General features: G+C 35.9%; 1 protein-coding gene across 1 annotated transcript in view; it reads left to right on the top strand.

Annotated features, from left to right (window-relative positions):
• COL9A1 (collagen type IX alpha 1 chain) overlaps window positions 1-22,768 on the top strand; it is a 117,129-nt gene that overhangs the window by 27,749 nt on the left and 66,612 nt on the right. The window contains exons 8-14 of the mRNA XM_007484168.3: window positions 1,126-1,200; window positions 1,702-1,737; window positions 1,875-1,937; window positions 16,213-16,266; window positions 16,543-16,578; window positions 19,940-19,963; window positions 20,343-20,396. Of these exons, the coding sequence (XP_007484230.2) occupies window positions 1,126-1,200; window positions 1,702-1,737; window positions 1,875-1,937; window positions 16,213-16,266; window positions 16,543-16,578; window positions 19,940-19,963; window positions 20,343-20,396 (342 nt within the window). The remainder of the gene's footprint in view (window positions 1-1,125; window positions 1,201-1,701; window positions 1,738-1,874; window positions 1,938-16,212; window positions 16,267-16,542; window positions 16,579-19,939; window positions 19,964-20,342; window positions 20,397-22,768) is intronic.

Below are 22,768 nucleotides of genomic sequence, written 5' to 3'. Positions count from 1 at the left end.
GTTACAGCCTCCACCCGGCTGCCCAAGGTGTCTGTAAGAGTGGGAGCTTTGAAAGATCTGGGTTTGACACTGGGTAGCCAAGTCTTAGCTTCCCGCAGATTCTGTCTGCTTCCTCCTCTTCTAGTGAGTGGGTATGGGGTATGGGGATGGGGGAGGGTAGTGGAGGTTTGAGGTTTCACTTACAAAGCTCCCTTTGTAACCTGCCTGGCAGATGGAGCCCTGAAATCTTGAAAACAGTGTTTGCCTTGACCAAATGTAGTCTTAGCAGATATTTTTATTAATCACAGCAAAAACTACCCCTCTCACCATATAATCTTAATATTTACTTCTACTTTATAGCGACATATGTAAGCAGTTCCTCTAGTACTGCATAAACGATCTTTGTTTTGCTAGAGATAAAAGGTACCACTCTACAGTAAAACTGAATGTAGTTTTCCAGGCAAGACTTTCTGCCAGGGAGAATTTCTGCAAGTCTTTGAAACAATCTAGAGGCTGTATTTCCTAGTTTACTCCCTTAATTTTATCTTTCCATTAATCCCTCCTGCCCCCCATTCTATCCAGTGTAGCAAAAGGAAAGGATTAGAACAATTTCAGTTTGCAAGACAAAGGCTATAGATTGATCTGAGCTTTTGTGCTTATTGTGGAGATTTTAAAGAATCTGGCTAGAGAAATTTAGCCAAAACACAAAATCAGTTTTTGATTGAAGTCAGATATCCAATGAGCCCTACCCTTCTTATTTGAAGACTATTTAAATGAGACAGGACTCATGCCTCTTTTATTCAATATGAAACTGTTAGGTGTTAACTATAGATTCCTCATTAACCCCCTCCAAGGGCTATCTCCTAGTCCTGATCACTTTCTAAAATGGTGGAAGACCACCTAGTAGGTAGAGTCCCTGCTCAGAACCTTGCTTTGTAAAAGTGGTGACTAACTAGTCAGGTAACCTTTAAGAGAGATGGGCGCTGAGCTCTCAAGGAGCCCAGAGTTCCGGTTAGGACTCAAGGCTCCTGGGGGCTTCAAGTTGGACTGGGCTGGTTGGGAGGTAAATGGAAAGGGGGAGGAGGAATATGAACTAAAAAGGTATTCAATTGTCTAAATTGTTCTTTATGTGTCCTCCTTCACTAGAGAGGTCCTCCCGGTCCCCAAGGGCCTCCTGGTCCTCCCGGTCCCCCAGGAGTTCCAGGCATCGATGGTATCGACGTAAGTGTCTTCTTCAGGGTGGAGGAGGTTGTCCTATTCCATGACAGGACCCTATGGGACCTTTCTTCCTAGGTGCTTTCCTTCTCTTATACCACCAGAATCCTGTAACTAAAAGACTGCTTTACATGAAGCTGTAAGATGTGTCCATGGCCTGGATTACCCCTAAACTCCCCAAACCAAACCAAAAATTAAACTAACTAACTAAATAAAGTTATCCTAGCTCTATTGTGACCCACTAGAAGGAAACAACTGGCTCTGGTGCTAACAAACTAGTCTATAGTCCCCATGGGACAAAGAAGCAAGTTTGTTCTGGGCACCCTCTCACATGCTCCCTCACAGGGGTATTTCTGTGGGATAAGATGTCACATTTTCCCTCCCCTAGTATTACTTGCCCTCAGTTCCATCCACATTATCTCTTCCTACCCTGTGTCCCTGTGTCTGCATTTGGACAGTGCCCTGGTCACTCACGGAAGCTTTTCTCCTTTTCTTCTCTTGGTCTAGGGAGATCGAGGTCCAAAGGGTCCCCCTGGCCCCCCGGTAAGTGAAAAGCCTCAATCACTACCCTTTAAAAATGCCTTGAAGTTGTGCTATTTTGAAAAGTGCCTTATTCTTGGGAATCTCTCTCTCTCTCTCTCTCTCTCTCTCTCTCCTACTTCATTCCCCTGCCCCCTCAGGGCCCCAATGGAGACCCAGGAAAACCAGGAGCTCCGGGCTTACCCGGCACACCAGGCGCAGACGTGAGTACAGAATTATTGACTTGGGGTAGATCTTGGAGAAGGGTGGTTGAAGTGGGATTGGAGGCTGAAGGAGGTGGGGAGACTGAGAGCTAATTGCTGGAGAGGCTTTGAATGCCTCCTTGTCCCTGGCTGTAGCTGGCTGCATTGCACTCAGCTTTTTGACAGTGCTAGGCTTGGAGTATAGGGAAAACTGGAGCATCCCTGGAAAGTGGATGTAGTCTGTGCTGGTAGATCCCTTCCCCCGCCCCCGCCCCCAGAAACAGAGCAGGGATTGTGGAGCCTCTCAGAACAGTCTGGCCTTTTCCCCTCATCTGCAAAAAGAGGAATACAGTGGTGCCTTGTTTCTCCCTTACTAAACTAACTTTGCTTCCTCTCTCACCCCAGTCAATGGCCACTTATTTGTCCAGGGATTCTCAGACTGACTGGTTTGAGGAAGGGAAGTGAGCATGAGTTGGGGTTTGAGGATTTTGTGCTACCTGGGAAAGGAGATGTTTAAATCCATATTTTGAACATTCTTGGGACTCACTTTCATCATCTGGTATGGTTAAAAAATGAGATCTAGCAGTCTCCTCTTTTCTCTTGATTTTTGTTTCCCCCTCTCCCTCTTCTCTCTTGTTCTCCCTACATCCCTCTCTTCCTTATGTCTCTCCTTCCTTCAGCTAAGTGCTGGGGAGGTGATTAAAAAAGTTTAGATAAAACAATGTCTCTAAGAATGGAGCATAACAACTTACATTTATGATTTACACAGACCCTTTTTGGTTTAAAAGCATTTTCCTTGTAGCTACTAAGTGTAAGAGGGAAAATTATGAAACTGATCATAAATTAATACTTTTTATTAATCAAAAGTAGTAGGGGAAAAAGATGGAAAAATAGGAGAGAGATATATATGTTACTTTCATTTTGCTCCATTTAGCTTACTTTTCTGTGGCCACCATTAGGGCCCCCTTGCCACAGGGAAGTCCAACCAGCAATAAACATGGAACAGAAGAGAGTAAAATCTGCTCCTGACTCAGTTTATCAAACTTTTCTCCCCCTACTAACTCTCACACATTATGTGTTGGGAGCTAACTGTGGCTTTCTATTTTTCTTGGGCTGCGTGGGTGGTGGTGGTGGGGGTGTCTAGGGGGCAGTGCAGGGGACATCCCTCTGCCCCTGTCTTGTGATCTCTTGACTCTATTGCTGCCTTTTTTCCGGCTGCCATTCTATCCTCCTGACTCAATCCATTCAATGATTTCCTTCACAAAATCCTTATCTCTGGGTCAAGTTCAGGCTCACACCAGGTATGCAGCAGGTAGCTATGGGACCCCAGAAAGGGGGGAGAGTACATTTCCTTTGGACATCAGTGAGGTCAGTGGTATTAGTAGTATTATTCTCTTTTTCTAGTTTTTCTAGTTGAGGAAGCTGAGGCTAAGTGAATTAAGTGACCTCCCCAATCTATACCTAGAAAGTTAGAGACCAGGTCAGTTGATTCCTCTTCAAGTCCAGAATAATTCTTCATACCCCAAGTCTAATGTTCTTTTCATTACACCACTCAGAAGGGGGACAAGACAGTATTGCACTCTAGCAAGTCTACTCAATTTCCTTATTTTCCAAGGAACCATGGCTCTGGGTTATGGTATAATGAAAAAAATTGAGAGAGAGATAAAAGCTGAGTTATCATAGCAGACTCCAAGTAGGAAGCATGAAGAAGCCTTAGAGATTGATAGTGCACCATAATTTCTGCTGCACTGTAGTCTTCTTCTCTAGAAGAATAGTAGTATAATATAATACTATATTTCAGTCAATTTAGAACTTTTTCCCTTGTTTACAAGAATCATATTCTTCCCCTCCCCTCCCCCCAACCTCCTCCCATAGCTGATGAGCAATTCCACTGGGTTTCATATGTGTCATTGATCAAGACCTCTTTCCATATTATTAATATTTACACTAGGGTGACCATATAGAGTCTATATCCCCAATCCTATATCCATTGAACCATGTGATCAAGTAGTTGTTTTTCTTCTGTGTTTCTACTCCCACAGTTCTTCCTCTGAAAGTGGATAGCTTTCTTTCTCATATGTCCCTCCAAATTGTTCTGGATCATAGCATTGCTACTCATAGAGAAGTCCTTTACATTCGATTATTCCACAGTGTATCAGTCTCTGTGTACAATGTTCTCCTAGTTCTGCTCCTTTCACTATGCATTGATTCCTGGAAGTCTTTCCAGTTCATGTGGAATCCCTCCAGTTCATCATTCCTTTGAGCACAATAGTATTCCATCACCAGCATATACCACAATGTGTTCAGCCATTCTCCAATCGAAGGGCATCCCCTCATTTTCCAATTTATTTTGCCACCACAAAGAGCGCGGCTATGAATATTCTTGTACAAGTCTTTTTCCTTATTATCTCTTTGGCATACAAACCCAGCAGTGCTATGGCTGGATCAAAGAGCAGACAGTCTTTTAGCACCCTTTGAGCATAGGAACACCTGATTTCAAGTTTTGCCTCTGACACATTATGGTTGGATGATTTTAGGCAAGTCATTTAACCTCTGTGTCTTAACCAACTCTCTCAGATTCCAAATTCAAGAGAAGGTGCTAATCTACTTTGACTTTTCTTAAGGAGATATTCTTTAAAAACAATTTTTTAAAACCCTTACCTTCTGTCCTAGTAACAATCTGACTTGCTTAGGTCACAGAGCTAGAAAGTATCTGAGGTCAAATTTGAACCCAGGTCTTCCCATCTTTAGACCTGGTGCTCTGTCCACTATGCCACCTAGCTGTCCCAAGGAGACATTCTTATATCTCTGAAATTTAAATAATTTTCCTGAGGTCATCTAGTCACTATACTTCAAAGTCAAGTCATAAACCCAGGACTTCATTAGTATGGGGCCAACTCTTTTTTCTCTCTTCCTCACCTTCCTTCCTTCTACCTTGGGAAGAGCTGGTAGTATTCACTGAAAAGGAATCCCAAAATGATAACCAAGAAGACACTCCTTTCTATATTATTCTCCAGAATAAAATAAATGATCAGACCTGATAACAAAACTATCCTATCTCTACCTTCAAAGACAGATTTCTAGGTCCTACAGGACCCATGCCAAATTAAGCATCAGAGGCAAATAGAACTACTCTCAGCTAATAACAATGATAGTTAACATTTATATAACCCTTGAAGATTTTCAAAATTCATTACACATATTTCACTTGATCCTCAAAACATGTAGGTGCTGCTATTATTCCCATTTTGCAGATGAGGAAATTGAAGCAGACAGAGGTTAAGTAACTTGCCCTGAGTAACTCAGCTAAATAAGTATCTCAATATTTGAACTCAGATCTTTTTGACTTCGGGTAGTTAGGTGCCTCAGTGAGGACTCATCTTCCTAAATTCAAGTTCAGCTTCAGTCTCTTGCTAGGTGTGTGACCTTGGGCAAGTCACTTAACCATGTTTGCCTCAGTTTTCTCACTTGTAAAGTGAGCTGGAGAAGGAAATGATGGATCTGTGCCAAGAAAATCCCACATGGATCATGAAGAGTCAGACACCCTGAAAAATGACTGAATTTCCTGAGTCCAAGTATAAAACTCTCCCCACTGTGCCATTGAGCTAACTTTTAGCAACTTGGGAATACCTGATCCTCAAATATGTCTAGTGACTAGGATAATATGTGGAATTTAGTAGCTAATAAGCACATGCTTGTTAATTGAATGATTTATTCCTTCCTACCAAATGACTTCAGGGGTGGCTAAACAAGCACCTTCCTTCTTCCCTTACCTCCTGATACCGGCTTTAGGAAGAACTCCCTTTAATAGTCCTCCATGTGAATTAAAAAACTGGAAAGAGCTCCAGGAAAAAAAAAAAGGGTAATTTTCAGTATCAAAGCATCTATGAAGCTAGACACAATTTGTTTCAATTTCAACTTTTAGATATGACTTTACATTTTAAGGAAAGCTTCAGTTACTTTCCCCTGAGAGTTAAAACATTTAATTAAACAAGGTCTTCCCTAGCAGTGGGTAACAATGATAATCTTTGTAAGCCACTTAATGCTTTGGTGGGCTGACTCCCATTACATGTTAAAATACTTTATTGGTCTTTTTATGAATGCAAAGTAGTGGCACTATCAGAATCCTAGGATTGGAGGAAAGGAATGCTATATTTGTATTTGATTAATAGAAACTTAGACTATATAATTAATTTGATTTTGGTTCTTGCTTCGACATATAATGGTATACCAAAACTATGGTCTTATAATGAGATGAAGTGGTAGTCATTATGGGCTACTAACACTAGTAGTTCTGTCTAGAATGTCTTCTCTTCTGATGCAAAGATAATTTCTAAAAAAAAGCTTCAATTTTTCTTAATTGTCTTTGTTCTTGATTTAAAAAAAATAAACATTGCATAATAGAGACTGCTTTTTAATAACAACCTAATGGGAAAATCTGGTAAAGTTATATCTAAACTTGGCCAAGCAGTTGAGGACTAGTTTTATTTATTAGAAGTATGATTTCTCTGTAACCTGTTTCAAAATTTAATGTCATAGTACAATGGAAAGAGCACTAAATTTAGAGTCAAAGAATTACAGTTCAAAGCTTGCCTCTGTTACTTAACTACCTGTGTGACTTTTGGCAAGTCACCTAACCTCTCTGAACCTGATTTGTCCTCTGGAAAATGAAAGGGTTGGCATAAATGACCTCTAAGATCTCTCTCTTCTGGATTTAATGCTGGGATCCTATAAACTCAAGAAATTACTCCTTTAATAATTCTTTCTGCCAGGCCTTCTTATTTTTTTATCCTTAGTAGACATGGAGAATGGCAGAAGACCCTTGGAGAGTGACTCTTTACATACTTGATGACTTTATGTATTTCTTCTTTATTAATTGAAAATTCGTGGAGAAAACACAAGTTAGCAAAACAAAATATTAATGTATGTTGTAGCTTGTGATGGTAATAAGAAGGTTCTAAGCACATAACTGGGGATTTGAAGTGAGGGCCAGACATGGTGCTGTCAAATAACATCATGCATGTAAATGATTTGCAAATTTACAAATGAGGAGTGAGTATGTATTTATTCAGCACCTACTGTGTTCTAGGCACTGTGCTCAGTGCCTTTCAAATATTATTTCATTTGAGATTTACAGAAGTGCTATATAAGTTCTGTTACCTCTTTGGGGCTTTAAGGTACTCCTATATTCTTGAGCCTGTACCAATACAACACAACCTCTGGTATGTTGCTTCAAACTAGCAAGGTCAATCTGAGCACCAGCCTACCCAGGATTGGAGAGACTGATGGGTAAATTGTTGGTCACCAGGTAATGAATTTGGAAAGGGCTAGTGCAATGTATGAAACCATCTATAATGCTATGGAGGGATTGTGATCTGTTCAGTTGAAGGGTCTATCCACACTGAATGTGGGGGGAATTGAAGCACAGAAATGTATGAAACTATCTTCAAAGGCATGAAGGAATTGTAAACTATATCCATGAAGGGTCTCTCCACATTGATAAAGTCATAGATCAGTTGAATTTGAAATATTAGAAGGGTTCAGATTAATTAATTGAACTCTACAACCATTTTTATTTTATGAAGAGGGAATACTAATTATTTGTGTTAACTGAATGCTTTGAGATCCTTGGTGTTATCAGATACACGTAACAATCATTAGTAATTTACTTGTCTGTAGTTGCAAAAACTTGGTGCACAATTAACCAGATTTTGAAAACAAAACTGAGGTTGAATGAATTATGTTTCTGAAATAGCGCAGTGTTTGGTACATAATAAGCACTCAGGAAGTGCTTTTACATTCGTTCACTTATAATTTTATTTCTCTATTTATTTTTTACTTTGTCTGGAGGTTAGAAAAATGGAATAGCTCCTGATGCGTGTAAGTGGTGATACTAATATCAGGCTCACAATCTTCTTTCAGATGTGGCAAGTAGAAAGCAAATGGTTCTTTCCTTTTGTTTTATAGTCAGTAATAATTAAAATGCTAATTCACATTTATATAATACTATAGTTTACAAAGTTCTTTCCTTACAACAACCCCGTGAAATGGCTAGTAAAAATATTATTTTTCCAATTTTCCAGATGAAGAAACTGAGGGTTAGAGGCAGTAAATGGCTTGGCTACAGTCATATACTTAGCAAGTAGTAGAATTTTTTGGCTTGAAGTTCAGATCTGAACATAGGAATGGAATCTTCCAATAATCTCTTACTGAAGAGAAGGAACATATTAGTGCTTTTTCTACTATACTATTGCATTTCTATAGCTTTTGTCATTTTTTGGTAAAGAGTAAATTAGGTACATTTGAAAGAGGACTAGTGTTTTGACATCTCTATAGTACTATTCAGTTTAACTTACTCAAATGGTCTTCTCCTAACTTGAATGCATTAATACAATGACTCGAATACTGTGTGTCCTTTATAAGTCCAATTTATGGTAGGAAATCTCCTTAATTTTCAAGTTTGTGGTTTGTAGTTTTGAATATTCCCTAATTTGATGATAGACTGTGGGTATTAAGTCAATGGGGGAATAAAGAACTACTTGCACAAATGTTGAAGGCAAGATGGGTATAGGGTTAGATGTCTTATTCTCTGTAGGATCAGTTACTAACTTAGCAGAACCAGGACTGATTTGGGTAGTGGAAAACCTCCTCCTCTTTCATCTCAGCCTAGTCTCCTAGGACCTACCTTTTCACTAGATCCCAGAGTCTCTCTAATGGTAAACTAAACACTAGCTTTGGAGTCACTGAAGAGGTTCAAAGCTTGCCTCTGATAGTTACCACAAGGTATGAGTGTGGGTAAGTTTAACAACTGCTTGGCTTTCAGTTTCTTCATCTGGGCTTAACCTTGACATTGCTTCTAACACTGGATCTATCCATTCTCTTCTGGGGGTAGAGATAGAAATAGGTCCTATACCTTTCCATGTGGATAGAATAAGGATAGAAATAGAAAAATAAAAAGATGTAGATGTATTTGCTTTCTCTCTCCTTCAGCCATCCCTACTCTTAGGTCTGTATCTAGCTTGACCTTTTATAATTAGACAAAGGTAAAGAATGATGCAGTACTTAAGGATTTTCCTATTGACTAGGTAGTTTTCCTTAAGAATGCTCAAGGCATTAAAGATTCAAGGTATAACAGGCACTGTCTTAAGATGTGGGCAAAATCTGGCTGAATAAATAACTATAGGATTGAGTTGTATAGATTTTTCCTCCAAATAATCTTAATATATTATCTCATTTAACTTCATGAAAATTATGTGAGGTAAATAGATTGATGATTACTACCTTTGTTTTATAGATGGCCAAAGTGAAGTACTAAGCCACATTGAGTAAAATTTTCAGGGTCACCTAATTAATTAATAGTGGAAAAGCTTGGATTGGAACCCAGGGTTTGGTTTTGGTTTTCTTTCACTTTTTGTTCCATTCCCTATGGAACTTGAAGACTGTGCTTAACTGAATATGGAAATCATTGACAGTATCAAGAAGGGAGTTAAATAAGGACAGTAGATGGAAAAGTTAATAGACATTTGCAAGGAAGATAATGCAAAGTTATTAAAAATTATGCTATTTATGCTTTGTAGAATTTTAGGGTACTATGAAGGAGTCATGGATTATATAACAGAGCGGTGTTCCTCTGGAGTTGGTAGAACTTCTTTTGGGTTATCCATCAAGTAGAATGGCAGTGGATAACTATGTCTTCATGTCATCCATTTGAAAGAACGCTAATGTGTTTATTGTAAATTTGTTTTGTGAATAAGAGGAAAAATCTTTTTCATATCTTTTTTTGGAATAACTTATTTATGCCCTTTCTTTAAGACCAAAAATTGTTCCAATATAGGTTCAAAACTTTTCAAAACTGTGTAACTCGCCAATCAGGTTCAAATTGTTCAAATACTTTTGATAGAGGTAATCAAAAGTATTCTCAGTGATGAAGTGAAGCTCAAATGTGAACTTCCATTCTGGGCCAGGTGCAAGGGCACTAAAGAGACTCATTATAAACATAAAATGTTTATTGAAATATATAAGAATAAATAAAGGATTTCTAATTCTAAGGGATTCTAAATTCACCCAAATAAACTCCCAGGTTCTGCAAGGAACCACTTCTCCTGTGTTTCATAGGCTACATTAATCTTCCCTGATCTGACTAACCCAAATTTATACTATCTAAATAAAACTACCACTCTTATCCTTATAAATCTTAACTTCGCCTTCACATTATAAACTAGCAAAAGTTAGCTGGTTGAGTCTCAACAAGAATCAAATTAGTATGTTAAGACTCAGAGTCCCACCTAAAGACCAGATTTTTCTTTGGTCTTCTCCGAGTTAAACAATCTATAAAAACCACAATTGATAATCAATAGTGTTTCCCAAGTTGGGAAAGGAAAACACTGAGCTCCTTCAGATCTTTCCCTCAGACAGAGAGAAAAGCAAAGATGTTACCTCCTCCGGCCCTGAGAGAGAGTTCCTGAGAGTGTGTCTCTGCCAATTGCCAGAGAGAAACTACCAATGGCCAGAGAGAATAATTGACATAGAAAAATGGTTATAACTGTCAGCAGTTGAAATTAACATGCTCTCTCAGTCCTGCTTCAAACTCCAAATCTTTTCTCAAGACAGTCACTTTACTTCCTATCCCTAAATTAATAAAACAATACTTATTTTCTAATATCATCCTTACAGATGCCAGGGGGGCAAAAGGTACAATGCCATGGCACCTATGATCTATTTATAGCAAAAACCTCTATCTCTTCTGAGTTAAATTGTAATTGTCAATTTCTAAGGGCTAGGCAATGGAGGTTAAGTGACTTGCCCAGGGTCACACAGCTGGAAAGTGTTTGAGGTCAGGTTTGAACCTAGGACCTTCCATCTCTATAACTGGCTCTCAATCCACTGAGCAACCCAGCTGCCCCCTGTAATTGCCAGTTTCTAAGATTACTCCATTACTAAATTTTCTAACTCTATGTAGAATCTAAATTGAAGTGAATTGGAAGTGGTAGATATCTGTTTTTTATTATACCTTAGTTTCTTTAAAACTAAAGATGCCCTATCAAGGACAATGTACTTAAGTTATATTTCTATTAGGGAGACTCCTTTTATAGACAGATGTTTCTTTTATGTATAGTTGACCAAGTTTATGAATTTGGGATCTTTTAACTTCAACAAAAGACATCTTGGAAACTTATTATACCCAATGACTCATACTCTTTTAGGTTTATCTTTGAAAATTAGGATGTAAATTTATTTAGCTTACAGAATTAATATATGTATCTTTGTAAATTATATTTTGATACATAGATATAGCTGTGATCTCATTGATGTGGGTACTTCCCCTGAATGGTACAGATCTATTAATTCATACCTTTTTAGTTCATGTAACTCTTTTCCGTGTCTCCTCTAAAATTTTCATCCAGGATTTTTTTCCAATTCATTGAAGACCTTCCTCCAGATTTCTTGTCATTGTGCACTATGGAGTATGTGTGATTTCCTTTAAGCAGAGGTTCCTTGATCTGCAGTTATGAGAGAATTCAGGATCTATCTAGTCTGACCCTCTCATTTTGCATAATAAGGTTCAAGAAGATTGCCTAAGGACAAAGTTTTTTAGGGTTAGAGGTAGAATTTGAATCTGGCTCTGAGACTTCAGAGTCAGTTCTCTTTTCCCTGTATATGCTGGATTCTATTTCTTGCTGTTATTTTATGACTTGTTTACCTCATTTTCATGTCATTCTTCTCTGATCATATCCTTTATGCTACTTCTCCTGCATGATTCTTTCTTAGCCACATGACAATCAGAGCTATCATGAGCCTCTTCATTATTCTTTGGATGACCCACAACTTTAATTTTTGGGATATTATAGCATTATTCCATGATTTCTAGGCACATAGAATCTCTGGAAGAATTTTTATATTAAGAAGATGGGCTTTTATTTCACAAAGAAGCTTGGCAGCATTAAAAGCATAGCTGTATATTTCAGAGTTTTCCTAGCCTAGTGTCTTCTTCCTATGATGTTCCTGGTCCAGTTCAACATCTATCTTTAGTGTCTTGTAATAACATAGGTGCTGATGGATCACTTCTTTGGGCTAACCATTTGATGTATAAAGACCGTGGCCATTTTCTTTTGTGGATATCTCAGTTGAATTCTTTCAAGCGATTATAGATTTCGTTAAGGAGCATATTGGATGATTTTAGCTCAGAGACAAATACACACTGAAAATCAAAATGGGAATTGGCTCAGTCAGATAATTACCTTTCTTTAGGAACTTAGCTTTAATTATTTATAATAATAAGTCATACACACATTATGGTCAGGCAGAGACAACATCATAGGGAGAAGAGCAGAACCAAGTTTCATGAGAGGGAGAAGGCATTCACTCATTCAGAGAGAATATTGGGAACAAGAGGAGAAGCTACAGTTCGGAGTGACCAAGAAGGTAGGAGCGAACAATAAAGATATTTCCCAGGGTTCCTTAACGTTTTAGTCCTCAGAAAAAAATAATAGAACTTTTGAGACTGATAGAGGAGAAAGAAAGTGCCTTCTCAGCTTTTCTCCAAATCAAAGAAAGAAAAAAAAAACAATACAAAACCACTCTTTCCAAAAGAAGCAGCAGTGAAAACAAGAAATGTCAAAGAGAAAATGAAAATAAAGCAAGAAGAAATCAACTCATTGATCAAAAATGATCTTGCTTCTAAGACCAAATACAAAATACTGTTACTCTTTTAAAGCTCTTCATAACCTGGCCCATTGTTGCTTTTCCACTCTCCTTATAATTCATTTCCCTCTGTGTACTCTTCAATCTAGTGGCATCGGCTTCCTTGCTGTCCCTCAAAATAACATTCCATTCCCTGACCCCAGACACATTTTCTGACTGCACCCCATTCCTGGAACTTCTCTTCTCCTATTCACCTCCTGACTTCCTTGGCTTTCTACAGATTTTTCTCTAATGTCCACCTTCTTCAGGAAGTCTTTCCTATTCCTTTTTGATCTTCATGCCTTTCCTCCAAGATTATCTCCAATTTATATTGTATATATTTTGTCTATGCATAGTTGTTTGTATGTTGTCTCTTCCGTAAGACTGTGAGCTCCTTGAGAGCAGACAGAGACTGCTTTTGCCTTTCTTTTTATCTCCAGTACTTCCTCAGCACAGTGTACCTGGACCATAATAAGTGCTTACTAACCCTTGTTGATTTGACTTATTGCCAAACATTGTCCTAGATGCTGGGGAAATAAATATCAAATGTTTGTGCATATTAAATTTAAATTTCAAACTTTAGAATACAGAGATATTACTGTCACTTTTTACTTCCCTGTGGTAGAGATATATTGAAATAATCTTTGTTCTAACATAGATCTTTCAGCTTCATTCACTCCTGGCAGGCATTTGCTTATTCTTTACATATATATGTTAGACAGCTAAACAAAAGATGATTCCAGAGTATTATGATCTCTTCAAAAGGACCAACCTAATTTATTCTGGAATGGGATGGGGAGAGGTTTGTGGGGATCCTCTACATTGTGTTCTGCCATGTTTTGGTCTTGAATTACAGAATGACCTTGCATAGCTTTTCCGGATCTATTTTTAAAAATTCAGTTTAATCTTGAGTAAAGTTTGTCCCAGAAATGTCAATTCTTGTAATATATCTTCATGGTATCCAAGTGATATAATAGTGAGTCTTTTGGTTAACCATGTGGGAGCTTCTGGCCCTACATTTATGAAATTGCTTTTCTAATTTCTTCCACCACTGCACCACTCAGAACCATTATTTTGGCTTCAGTATTTACTTTTATAAGTAAGCATCCACTAACAGATAAAAAGGTTTCATCTTTGGGAATTCATCTGCTTCCATCTTAATATATATACATATGTAATGTATATACATAGGACTATGCTAATAGGTAAGTTATAATGTGTGACATTCTTGTACCAGCAATATTTGGCCCCAGGATTATAAAATGGGTCTTATTTATTCATATGAAAGAACAATTTACTTGGGTAAAATCAAGAGAGCAGTTTTGCTGTTATGACTCAGCAAGTGGCCATTTTCCTATTGTAAAATTTTAATCTTGTAATTAGATTATGGAGCTTAAAAATCAAAGACAACTTGTCAAAAATTCTTGCTCTTCTGCTTGTCTGATTTTTCTCCCCTTTGGTAAATGTCCAGTAATTAACTTTATGAACTCAAATCTTTCCCTTTTCATTTCCTTTATCTGCATGAGTATTAGAGAAAATTAATTGCTGTGTAGAATTATAAAGTAACAAGCAATGAAATAAATTTCAGAATGAATTAATATAAAAGCAAACCCTTTTGTGTTTTTAGGCAGAGAACATGACAAGTTTAATGTGTTTTTTCCCCCTCAATGGTCTTATATTTAGGTATAACTTTCAGGTTTCTCAAGAATTCTTTCATACTGCCACCTCTACTCCCAAGTTAATGTTGCTTCATAATTTCTATTAGAAACTGCATAATAGGTAATTCTCTGAATGTATTATTGGGTCTTTTGGTTTTTACAGTTGTTGAGTTTTACTTTAGATGTCAAAAGTTAGAAATGAGTAAGAATAAAGAAAAATTTTAAGAGGGAAAACAGTAAAATGAAATTTAAATTCTATGCTTAATATAGAAGGTTAGAAAAAACATTTTACCATATTTTTTCTAAATTCGGCTATACTTTAATAATCAAGGATTAACTGAAACAAACTAAATAATAATAATTTTCATTTGCATAAGCACATTTTGGTTTGCAAATGCCTAAATACCCAACTACATTCGTAGAATGCTAGACCTAGTGTCAGGAAAACCCTACTTCTAATCTGGCCTTGGACATTTACTAGTGTTGAATGACATTGGAGAAAGTCATTTAACCTTTGTCTGCCTCAGTTTCCCCATCTGTAAAATGGACACTTTAATTGTATCTACCTCCCATAATTGTTAAGGATAAAATTAGATAAAATTTGTAAACTGTTTTGCAATCTTTAAAGTTCTATATAAATGCTAGCTAGGTATTATCTTATTTGATTCTCAATAATCAATAACCCTCTGAACAAGTTGCTTTGGTATTATTGTCATCTCCATTTTACAAAGCAGGGTACTGATATTCATAGAGGTTAAAAACTTTGACTATGATCATACAATTGGTGAGGGTTAATGGTGGGATTTGAACCCAGGTCACTCCTGACTCTGGATCTAGTGTGCTCTCTCACATATCAGTATGCTGATGAGGTTTCTAAAAATTACAAATTATACATAGAATTTCATAATAATATATATAAGCTCTGAGTCCAGAGGCACATTGATAAATGTATTTTCACAGGATTTAGAGATGAAAGAGACCATAGAGATCATCTTGTTCAATCCTTTCATTTTACAGATGAAGAAACTGAGGTCCAGTGAGAAGCTTCTTGTCTGAGATCACACAGCTAATTAGTAACAGAATCAGGATCTGATTTAACATCCAATCACCTTCTATCTTACTCATTTTGCCATTATATTCATAAGTTCCTTCCACCAGTGAAAAGAATGTAGATTCAGACATGAATGATACATTAAAACCAAAAGGATAAATAAATTTACTCAAGCATTACCTTTAAGACTATTATATATCCCTTGAACCATGAAGGTTCTGTCTCGAATGCAATTATATTTTACAGAGCACAAATGGAAGGAAGGTAAATGTACCAGTTTTCTACGTGGTGATGATAGTAATTTATAGAATTTCTCCCTAGGAGCTTAAAATATTTTACAAATATTTCATTAAACTCACAACATTATTGTGAGAAGAGAGATTGCAAGTGCTCAAATATCACTTGCATTTTACAAATAGAGAAAATAAAATACAGTTACTACTTGATTGACAAAGTCAAGTCTAGATTGTATAGTCTGCATTTGACTATACTTAGTTATGAAGACTTTTATGTCATAATGAATAATTCTGGATAATATCTATAATACAGAGGCAGAGGGAACCAAAGAGATATAACTGATGTATTGAAGATTGTGATAAACTGTCCACTAGACAAGACAGTCGGAATATTTTTAATAGAGCAAGCAAAAGATTGAATTGGTCATAATATCCTTGTCAAATCAAAACTTAATATACTGATTTAATTTCATAGTCTAAAGCAGGCAAAAGTCATTAGAGTTTGCAATTCTTTGAATAAATATATGAATATACATTTATGGGCAGATATTTGTACCAGTAATTTGGAAACAGCATAGCAATATTTGATAATTTCAGTGGAATTGTTTGCATAGCAATTCACCTAAGGATTACATGAGATAACATTGACATTACATATTGCATTTTGAAAGGGCTTGACAGGACCTGATGGATCGCCTGGCCCAATTGGTCCAAGAGGACAAAAAGTAAGTTTAAAATCTTTTCTTAAATGTTTAAGACTCATTCTTGGGATAATTTCCTTAAATATATCAATTTAGTTTTCAAATCATAGAAATACTCCTTTTGAAAAAGAATTTTGTTTTGAAAAGCACACGAACGATTTTTCATTTGTAAATATGCCATTATATCTTACATATCTACCTCCTGACACCCACTCCCACTGCTTGTATCCATCCACACATATCCACACATAGATATTCTTTTGAAAATTGAAATAACATGAAATTATTTTATGTTTTTAGGGAGAGCCTGGGGTTCCAGGATCACGTGGATTTCCAGTAAGTAAAACACTCTATGAATGAATCAAAAGTCAAATAATGTTTAATTCTGCCTCTATGATCAATTCCTTGTGAAACACTCCACACAGAAATATAGTTACAATTTTGAGTGATAAAATGACCATTTTACAGCAAATAGTCACATGAGATTAAATCGAATACCACCCTTAAATTTGTTGCAATCAGATTTTACCTCTTTCTTTGAGAAGAAATAATTTCTGGGAAACATAAATGTGCAGTAAAGAGTGTACAGTGTATAGATGTACAATATGGTATCAAGGGTTGATTGGTTACTATTCCATCTGCTTGAGTGCTACATTTCTACAAAACTCAATCTTTTCTTATGGAAGAAAAGCATTCTTGCATAGCTCTATGAGAGAAAAAGCATAGACCTTGAAAAATCAAGAGCAGAGGTCCAGTAGTCATGAATAAATTGTGGTACCCTCCCTATATCTGGGGTTTAACTCTAATGAAAAACTTTTCCTGGGAGTTCTTATCCTGTTCTTAGACTTGTCAGTTCCACATTATACCATTAGGGTGAGATTCACTGATGGGGCCAGTCTCTTGTCATAGATCGCTGTTGCCTCATGGAAGGAAAGAGCTGGAGAACTCCCTCTCATTGACTGGCTCTTTAGTCACAAATTATTGTTTTTTTTAGGTTTTAAAGTATGCGTTATTTTTCCATTTGCTCTTGAGTTTCCTCTGATGTGTCTTAGCATCTATTGACCTTCCTACTAGATTTTCTACCATACACTTTCACCTTTTTTCCTGAAGTGAATAATAACTTGTACTACTTTTTCTTCAATCAAATTGCTTGCCTGAATTAAAAAAAAAAAAAACCCAATTTCTTTGTTAACTTGAAAGCCACTGACTAGTAGTCCAGTCAACAAGTGTGCTTTCAGGCCATCTAAGCAGCACAGTATATATGCCAGGCCTGGAGTCAGGAGGACCTGAATTCAAATCTGACTTCATATATTTCCTAGGTATGCAACCCTTAGTCCAGTCAACAAGTGTGCTTTCAGGCCATCTAAGCAGCACAGTATATATGCCAGGCCTGGAGTCAGGGGGACCTGAATTCAAATCTGACTTCATATATTTCCTAGGTATGCAACCCTTAGGGAAGACACAACTGCAATTGCCTAGCCCTTGCCCTTCTGTATTAGAGTTTTTGCTAAGACAGAAAGTAAGGGTTAAAAAACAACAAATATGCCTTCATTAGCAAAATTTCCAGATATTTACCATATAAGTTTGGTTGTTCTATGTAAGAAATATGTGCAAATAAGTATAACTTTTCAAAAATATTCTTACAAAACACATCTAATGAATAATATTTTTGAAAACTCATTGCTTACCTTTGGCTCTGACTCAACTATTATTGATTCATTATCTATCCCAGTGCATGATGGAGACTAAATAAAGATTCATTTAATTAAGGAGTGAATGAATGAGTCAAAAACTAGCTAATTCATTTAAAATGATCAAACTGATTGTATGAGTACACAGCCTTCATCAGCAGAATCCCCTGGATTTTACTCAATGCATCAGTTTCGAAGATTTCAGAGAAACTCATGTAACAAAAATCACTTGCATTTATTGTTCTAAAGCACCTTTACATCCATTATTTCACTTATCTAGATCTTCATAGCTACCCTGGGTGGCAGTAAGGGGACAGGTCTTCTTTCTTTCCCCTTCCTCATTTTGCAGATCAGGAATCTTAAGCACATTGAAATTGTGTCTTGTTCAAGATCCCATGGCTGGGAAGTGGTACAGGGAGCAATGGAGTTCAGGTCCTCTGATGCCTAATCTGGCCATCATACTTTGTAAAGGCATCAGCAGAGTTGATTGATTCTGAGACATCTACTTGGAAGAATAAGAATCAGGAACAGAAAAGAGCCAAGAGAGATTATAGGAGAAAAGAGCAGATTGAAAGGGAAATGATAGGGAGGGGAAGCTAGACATTAATATGTCAGAGGCTTTTAATTTTCATAATGTGAGGCCAAAAGAGATTGTTGCATAAATTTTCAGTTGCTTGAAGGAGCAGATCTCTTTTTGTGGCTCAAAAATGATTGTTTTATGTCTCATGAATGCTTAGAAAACTTTTTAAATTTAGCCCAACCATCTTTGAGACTAATACATTGTATTCATAAGTTTATAAAAATGGAAGTAAGGCATGGTGGATAAAGAGCTGGTCCCAAAGTCAGGAAGATCTAGGTTCAAATCTAACCTCTTCTATATAATATCTGTGTGACTCTGGCAAGCCATTTAATTTTTTTGGTCCTCTACTCAGCTTTCTGAGCTCACAAATTGAAGATTCTGATCTGTATTAATAGAAGGCGTTTTCCCACTGGGGAATTTCCTATTAAGTTTTATCAAATTCAGATAGAAAGACATCCTTACTGCTGGCATATTGATTTAGAAAACTACAAATTAACATTATCTATGTCATATTGCATTTTTACATATTTTGGTAAACATTTCCCAATTATACTTTAATCTAGTTCTGCCAGCACTGGGAGCTTGACAGGTTTCTTGCTACATGGCAGCTTAGCACTCTGTAACTTATAATTCTATCCTATCTCATATTGTAACCATAATTATATAGAGATAAATTTTATTTGAAAACATGAAAGTAACAATTTAAATCTTCATCAAATGTGACATGCCTTTGGATGTGAATTATAGCTGCCAGTATTCTTTAAGCAAACCTGTATGACTTCATTTATTTTCATTAAAGAAGAAAATTTTAAAAAAGGAACATCTTGCTGATTCCTCCTCTCAAGTCCTCTTCTTCTGCCTCATTATGGTGAACAAGTGATCTTGAGTTCTCAAAGGCCATGACAACCAAACTCAATATACTTAAAAGCCTTTAAATACTGTCCTGGCAAGAAATGTCAGACTATTTGTGTCATGAAAGGACTACTTTACTACATTAAGCAACTATATATGCATGTATTTATAGCAAATATATGTCATATATAAAACAACTATAGAAAGAAATTAATTAATCTTTGTCGATTCCTTTCATTATCACAACTAATAAACATTATGTCCAAAATGAGAGGGAATACCCACACCAGTAAGATCACAGGTCTTTGAGGAAATGAAATATTAGGGAAAAAATCTAACTGGCTAGTTTATATCCTTTAAGAATACTCTAAAACCAAAATCTTTTAAAAACTAAGACTGGTTTTCTTTGATAAATAATTCACTTTATAGTTCACAAATTTTTAATATAGATATAATATTTCTCTTTTGGTAATATTGTTTAGAATTTATTTTCAAGAAATATCTCTATGTGTCTATTAAATGTATATGGATAAACTATCTCAATAAATAAATAAATAAATATTTCATTTTTCAGGGTCGTGGTATTCCTGGACCACCTGTAAGTATTCTTTCATAAGACATTTAAGTAATTAAAAGGGATATATTAGAAAAAAGAACATTCTATATTTTACCCTATATAATTTTGTTTCATAAATAAATATTTTGCCCTGCAGTACATCTTGTTGCTAACCCTTTTTTTGACTAGTAATGTTTCCCCAATTTTTTGGTGGCAATCCCTTTTTGCTAAGTGTTTCGAGGTAGAAATTTGCTTTTGGATTAGTTTATGAAATGTCTGTTCCACGCAGAGTAGTTGGTCATTTATGACATGTTACTATCTCATTGGGAGACCAAGATGGCAAGGGCACATACAGATTTAATATATGATTTGAAAAAGTATTTTTAAAATGATTGATTTCCTTTTAATTTGTTGATTTTAGGGACCTCCTGGGGCATCAGGACTTCCTGGAGAACTTGGTCGTGTGGGGCCATCTGTGAGTATGGCAGACCATTTTTCAATAAATGTTTGTTGACTTTTCAGAAGACGTCAATGGGGAAGAAATTACTATAAGCATGCTTGGATTCCTTGCAAATTTGTTGATGTAGAAGTATTACCATTAGTTCATAACATTGACAACTCAGAGTAAGAGAGCCACTTTGCTTTTATCTACTACTTTTTTTCCCAAAGGTTGTTCCAACATATCTTTATTTTCATTATTTCAGCAATTCTTTGAAGGTATTATTTCTCAAAGTATGGCCCAGAGCTTGGGGGCTCATGAAGTCAAAGCTATTTTCATAATAACAATAAGATGTTTTTATTTTTGATATGGTATATGTCAATAAATATAATATTAATAGAGACTCTTTGGAGAGAATCTTCAATAATTTTTTAAAATGTAAAGGACTCATGAAACAAAATGTTTGATAATTTTTGCTCTAATTTTAGTAGGGCAGCTATTACCCCCATTTTATAGGTAGGGAAACTGTCACATAAAGCCAAATAACTTGTCAGCATTTATACAACTAATTAATGTTAGAGTTAAGACTCCTAATCCATAGTTTAATCTCTTCTCTTTAGATCATTTATATGAAATGAAGAATTTATGGCCTAAAATTATGACAACTTATATTAAAGTGTTGTGAATATAATAATAATATTATCAACAGATAATTTGTAATAAAGTTTTCAAAGTAATTTAAATCTATTATCATATTTGACCTCCTCAAAAACCTTATGAGGTAGGCAGCACAGGTACTATTACTCCATTTTATAGATACGTACACCGATGCTCAGAGACTTGAAGTAACTTGCTTAAGCTTTTACAATGAATGAATAATAGAACTGGAATCAGGGAAGTATGGGGGCCAGCTCTAAATTGGTTTGTGAGAGCTGACTATTAAATTTTCAGTATAAGTATTTATACCTTGGAAATGACAAAGCTACAAATTAGGGCTTTATTTATTTTTTGTTGATTGCCTAAATGTAAGAAAGTGTTAATAATGCAGATTAAACTTGAGTGGAGTAAATATATTCCCAAGCACCCCCACACTTCTGGCTTGAATTAAAATCTAGAACTTCTATGTAGAAAGCCAAGACTCATTGTATTGCTCCACAGTTTCTTCCCTACCACAATGGACCACCAATGTGCTATTTAGATACATTAGGGTTAAAATTTGGGGTAACAAATTACAATCGATCCATTACTAAATTGAAATCCATTCTGGTTTTCAGAATTCATTGAAATTCCAATTGCTTTATTCAGCATATTTTCTATGTAGGTACTCTTTGCTTTAAAGCATGTAACTGTAGATAAAGAAAACTTTACATATGCCAAAGTAAAATATTTAAAATGTCAACTCTTCTACTAAGTATTTCATAAATGTTAGAGTAACAATATATGAGGGTTTAGAATTTGGAAATTCATAAGGATAGAGATTGTCTTATATATTCTTCATAGTACTAGAACAATATTTAATATAGACTTGGTTAACTCTAGAGTTAAGAATGTGAAAGGCAGAAAAAACAGTAGAATAGGAATGATAGGGTGGGAAAATAGACAGGGCAGATTTATTAGAGTTTGCAATGAGGATAAAGAAGAGGTTTAGAAGAAATGAAACAGAAAGAAAAGTGGAAGGAAAGTAAATTGTAATCAGAAAAGAGTTCAAAATTTTGGAGATGAAACAATTTTAGATAATGCTGAGATCCTGTAGGGACTTTGGACAGAGTGGGAAATAAATTTTAAATTATCATAAAGTGTAAAGGATTTAAATCAGTATTAGTGACTTCTTGTGGTAGAATAGGAGGAAGGAAATCACATGCCATGGGTAAACTTTGGGCTCAAGACTAGTTAAAATACATTGCCATCTCTATAGCTTAATTGGAATTCTTTAGGTGAGTATAATAATAGCTCAAGTGAACGATGGGATATGAAAAATATGGGCTTGAAGCAGGCACTGACTGCAAAGAATAACCTATTTCTCATTTGAGACTACTTTTTACATGATTAAAGAAATATTTTTGCTACAATTAAGTATTCATGGTACTATCAATACTTACTGGTTTTATAAAGAACTATAAAAATCTAATGAAAGAATGATTTTTCTAATTTTCATTTGCATCAAATATAGAAATGCCCTATCCAATAGAATTGGCTTTCTTATTTTACTGTTTGGTCTGGACTCATTTTATTAGCTTGAAAGATGGAAAGTCATTTATTGTCTTGTATTTGTTCTATGCAGATTATTAGATTAGGAAGGACTCATTGATTTCCTTGTTTGCTTTGATCATTAGATGAATTCTGTGGTGTTTTGTTTTTTCTGTGTTTAGTGTCATGAGTTGCCATTTGTTTAAACATTTACTTACTAT

This window comes from Monodelphis domestica, chromosome 2 (assembly GCF_027887165.1).
Source record: "Monodelphis domestica isolate mMonDom1 chromosome 2, mMonDom1.pri, whole genome shotgun sequence".
Taxonomy (NCBI): domain Eukaryota; kingdom Metazoa; phylum Chordata; class Mammalia; order Didelphimorphia; family Didelphidae; genus Monodelphis; species Monodelphis domestica.
This window is presented reverse-complemented; position numbering and strand designations above follow the sequence as displayed.